At 33.9% G+C, this 5314-nt stretch overlaps 1 protein-coding gene across 1 annotated transcript; it reads left to right on the forward strand.

The window, feature by feature from the left end:
* The first annotated feature begins 285 nt into the window (after positions 1 to 285).
* Positions 286 to 1032, forward strand: LOC111056624. The gene has a single exon (XM_022344009.2). It carries the CDS (start codon positions 286 to 288, stop codon positions 1030 to 1032), a length of 747 nt encoding a protein of 248 aa, XP_022199701.2.
* Positions 1033 to 5314: the final 4282 nt, after the last annotated feature.

Below are 5314 nucleotides of genomic sequence, written 5' to 3' on the forward strand. Positions count from 1 at the left end.
TAGACTCTCTTATCGCAGTTAGATAAGTGCGGAGTGAACTGTACAGGATATTGGTTATGTTTAAGATGGTATTCTGCTAGTTGTTTTTCGTGTGTCGAAACCCGTTAATTATTTTGAAACTAAATTCTCTCAATCAATAATTTTTTGTGTTCCTGTCTCAAGATGTCCATGTGTTCGAAGTGTGAAGTGCAATTTACAACAAACGAAGGTATTAAATGTAGTAAGTGTAAACTCTGTTTTCATGCTCATTGCACTAGACTTGGTAACATAGAAAAATTCAAAAAAATGAACTCTCAAGTCAAAGCAGCCTGGAAATGTGATGATTGCGTCGGTAGTGCTGAATACGTGAATGCGGGACTTGAAGCTAAACTGAGTCAAGTACTGGAGGAAATAACTGCGCTTCGAGCTGTATTCGAGCCAAAGATTGATGCATTGAGTGCAGATATTGAACTATTAAAGCAATCCAAATATACGTTAGAAGAAACATCCGTTAAACATGAGGATAATCTCACTAATTTGAATAAAATTTCCAGCTATTTGAGCGAAAGGAATAGCAAACTGGAAGATGAAATCAATTTCCTTCATCAACGCTCCAGATTGGATAATATTGAAATCACCGGCATTCCACTGACAGATGAGGAAGATATCTACGAAGTTTTGGAGGCTGTAGCTCGAGTGATAAAGGTTCCTCACCGACTAGAAGACATCTCGATTGCGCATAGAGTTCCTAACGTCAAGGGCACAAGCAACATTGTACTCAAATTTGTGGCGAGAAAATCCAAGATAGCGTGGCTGGATGCAGCTAAAAAGAAACAGGGTTTGAAGTCTACGGAAATAAAGAGCACCCTCCCGGATTCCCACGTTTTTATTAACGAACATTTGGCTCCTCACAATAAAAAACTTTTGGGTTTGGCTAGAAATCTCAAAAAGCAAGGTAAATTGGCCTTCGTGTGGGTAGAAGATTGTAAAGTACTCGTTAGAAAGGACCTTTCATCTCAGGTTGAGCGTATTACAGGAGTAAATGACCAGTAAAATTCTAGTGATAAGATAAAACTATTCCGAATATTTTATCAGTTATACTTTCTCGGTTATAGTACTGCAACAGTTACTCATTTTTACTGATAAATCAGCTTCAATGAATGAAGTTTGATCGAGTATCGATATTTCGGTCTTACTACATAGATTTTATTTTAGCTCATCTTTAAGTGAATGAATTGATTGGAGATGGTAAATCGTCTCAATTTTCTTCTTCAGAATACGGAGTTTCGACATACTTTTTTTCTTTTTTTTTTACTTTTTCAGCTTTCTTAAAAAATTGAGAAAACTAGTCTCTTAGTTGAATAATAATTATTATTCTCCTTATAACTTAGTATTGATCAAAATCATACATTTCTATATTTTTTCTCATTTACAAACTTTAGCATATTAGAACGTTTCTTATCAATAAATTGTTCTATTCAGTACTCTTTTTTCAACCTTGTTAACTTGTCTTATTTCAACTATATTATTTCATGGCTATCATTAATAATTTTGAAGATGAACCAGCTAATGAATGCTATGACACTTCAATAGAGGATTTATTTACTTTTGATCCCTGCAATAGTGCAAACCGAGCATGCATTAATGATATTAATATTCTCCAAATGAACATACGTAGCATAAATAAGAAATTTGATGAATTTGCATTTATGATTCAGAATAGTAAAGTTAATTTTCATGTAATTATATTAACAGAGACATGGATTAATGAGGAACACTCTTTCGATTTCTCTCTAAATGGGTATTCATCTATTAATCAGCCAGGGAATTTGAATAAATGTAATGGAATCTGCATATTCCTGAAAGATTTCTTGAGGGTAAAAAAAATTGATTATGTACTTGATGAGTCGAATTCTATCATACTTGATGTTCAATTGCCTAATCAGGCTGTTCAGCTGACTATGTTTGCCATTAATTTATAGGTCTCCGTCTACGAATATTGATCTCTTCATCGATGGCTTAGATAAATGTTTACATAATTTTCGTGATCATAGGAATATCGTGCTACTTGGTGATCTGAATATAGATTTGATTTCCAACAGTAGAACAACCAACGAATATTTTAACACTATGTCCACATATGGTTTTAAATCGTATATAAACAAGGCTACCAGAGTACAGCTCAATTCAGTATCATGCTTGGATCATATATTCTTAAACAATACTACATTCGATTCAAATGAAATCCGTGGTATTATTTTTGAAACTAATGTAAGCGATCACTACTCTATATGTCTTCAACTAAGCACGCCCAGTGCCGTGGTAACCGAAGGAGTTCCAAATCACAGAGTTATGATTGATTTTGAATCTCTGGTGGAGAGAGATTGAATTCCGAAAAGTGGTTTGATGTCTACTGCGGTGCTGCTGAAGAGTCCACTATTGTTTTCATTAATAAAATAAATACATACATACAAAATGCCTCTACAAAAAAAGCAATACCTCACAAACTTAGACCATTAAAAAATTGGATTACTAAAGGACTTATTAACTCAATTCGCACTAGAGATAAAATGCACAAGATGCTCACTCAACAACCATTTAATACCAGGCTCAAAAGAGAATATACCAAATACAGAAACTTATTAAATAATTTGATAAAACAATGTAAACTGAAATATTACAAAAATAAAATCAAAGAATCTAAGGCTAATAGTAAAAAAAACGTGGAACTGCATGAATGAGATGATAGGCAGTAAACAGAACACATCTAATCCTGTAATTGACCCAGAAGTCTTGAATAATCATTTTGCTAATGTAGGTAGAATCTTTGCAGAGAGATTGAAAGCATCCAACAGCAACAATCGCACACACTCTGCACACAGAAATACTGATTCACCGCATTCTTTTTTTCTATTTCCTACCAACGAGGAAGAAATTTTACAATTCATTGCCTCACTTAGAAACAGTTCAGCTTCCGGTATAGATGGAATATCAAACATGACTCTCAAAAGAATAGCTAATTCTGTAGCTAAACCGTTAGCAGCTATTAAAAATAAGTGTTTTGTGGAGGGTGTTCTCCCTAAACATTTCAAAGTAGCCTCTATCGTCTCACTGTTCAAGTCTGGTGATCCTCAAAATCCATCAAATTACCGGCCGATTAGTCTCTTAAGTGTTTTTTCCAAAATAATAGAAAAAGTTATTGAAAGCCGTCTGCTAACCTATCTAAAGAAACACAATATTATTCACGAAAATCAGTTTGGTTTTCAAGAAGGTAAATGCACAGAATATGCTATTGTCAAACTTGTGGAGATCTTATATGATAATTTTTATAATAGGGAAAAGACATTGGGAGTCTTCCTGGACCTGAGTAAGGCATTTGACACTATCCCACATTCTATGCTTCTGGAAAAACTGCAATGCCTAGGCATAAGAGGTGTACCCCTGGAACTTTTCAAGAATTATTTACAAGGTCGTTCCCAATTTCTGGCTATGGATGGTGTTACAAGTAAAGCTAATTTATCAGACTATGGGCTCCCGCAAGGTACAGTTTTATCACCAATTTTGTTCCTCATCTATATTAATGACATGCTCAACCTGGAAATAGAAAATTGTGAAATTTTATCATATGCTGATGACACTACTTTACTATTCACCACTAACTCCTGGAACGACATGAAAAGAGTTAGTGAAAATGGTCTCAGTAAAATTAAGGCATACTTGGATCATCACACTTTGACATTAAACACCACAAAAAGTATTTATTTAACTTTCTCTCCAAATCAAACCGGCCAACCTAATCAATTCAACAATATTAAAATTCATTCACATACCTGTCTTAGTAACAGATTGGTGAACTGTGACTGCCCGATAATAGCGAGTGCTACAAAAACTAAATTCCTTGGCATAATTCTTGACCGCCATCTTAGATGGGATATACAGATAAATAGCTTATGTCGAAGATTGAGGTATCTAATTTTTAAATTTCACAATATTGGTATGCTAAAGAATAAAGATATTCCTTGTCTAGTTTATTTTGCTTATGCCCAATCAGTACTGCAATATGGTATAATAGCCTGGGGAGGAGCCAAAAACATCCATCTCAATAAATTATTCACCATACAAAAATTTTTAATCAAATCAATTACTTCCAAACCAAGACGTTACCCCAGCAGTGATCTTTTCAATGAGTTCGAAGTATTAACTGTCAGACAATTATATACAAAGAGTCTTCTCTTATATATAATAAAAAACAAAAATAACTTCAGACTTCGAGAGACTATGTATGATTTGAGACCATCTAGCATTACTTTTCAGAATGATCGTACAGTGTTGGACGTGTGCTGTAGGCAGTTTGTCTTTGTAGCTAAGAGACTACTGAATCATATACCTTTTGATTTTGTAAATTTCAGATTAAACAGTAGAACTAGGCATGAATTGGATAAATGTATTGTAGCATTCAAGCTCAATGAAAAACTATTTTGATACAAGTAAAATTCATTTACTATAAATCCTATACTTTCTGCATTGATCAAAGATTTTCTCCTTCCAAAGTTATAATAACCTTTAGAAATAACAAAGATCAAACTTTTTTGTAACTATTGAATAATGTATTCTTTTGTAGTGAATACCTTTCCCTCTTATTTTCAATGTTTTTTGAACTGATTCATGAATTAAACTACGTGATTTTCCATTTCTTTTTATATTGTATATAAATTTCAATATGCTAAGCATAGTGGATACTGTTTACAAAAATTATATGCTATGATTATCATCATTTTATAATCATGAGTTGTGCTGCTGTTCAATATTTGTAATTTATATTTTGTACATTTATATTTTCACGAATTATTGCAATTAACTTTAACTGTCTGTATATTTAATATTAATTCCTTTCATTTTATAGAGTAGTTTTTCAACATCCTGTTTCCCTCGATATTGTTATTATGTTATTTATAGCGACTCATTCCTGCGCTCAGGTTAAACCTTTGCAGGGATTTTTTCTTCTCAATGTGTCTTGTAAATTGTCATATGAGGATTAGGTTAGACAAGTTTTGTGAAAATGTTGTATTTTATACTGTAAATTTGTTTTTTGAAGAATAAATGATTTTGATTTGATTTGATTTTGGATAGCAGCCTCTGCGCTTCGCGCTCCGGCTGGGAGGCGGGCTTTGCCTGCCCAATCGCCTTTTATGACTGTATAGGGTTGGATAGCAGCCTCCGCGCTTCGCGCTCTGGCTGGGAGGCGGGCTTAGCCTGCCCAATCGCCTTTTATGACTGTTTAGGGTTGGATCAGTTGCGATTGAGAGCTCAGAGTGAACGGTTGTATTTTTGTCGA

This window comes from Nilaparvata lugens, chromosome 5, assembly GCF_014356525.2.
Source record: "Nilaparvata lugens isolate BPH chromosome 5, ASM1435652v1, whole genome shotgun sequence".
Taxonomy (NCBI): domain Eukaryota; kingdom Metazoa; phylum Arthropoda; class Insecta; order Hemiptera; family Delphacidae; genus Nilaparvata; species Nilaparvata lugens.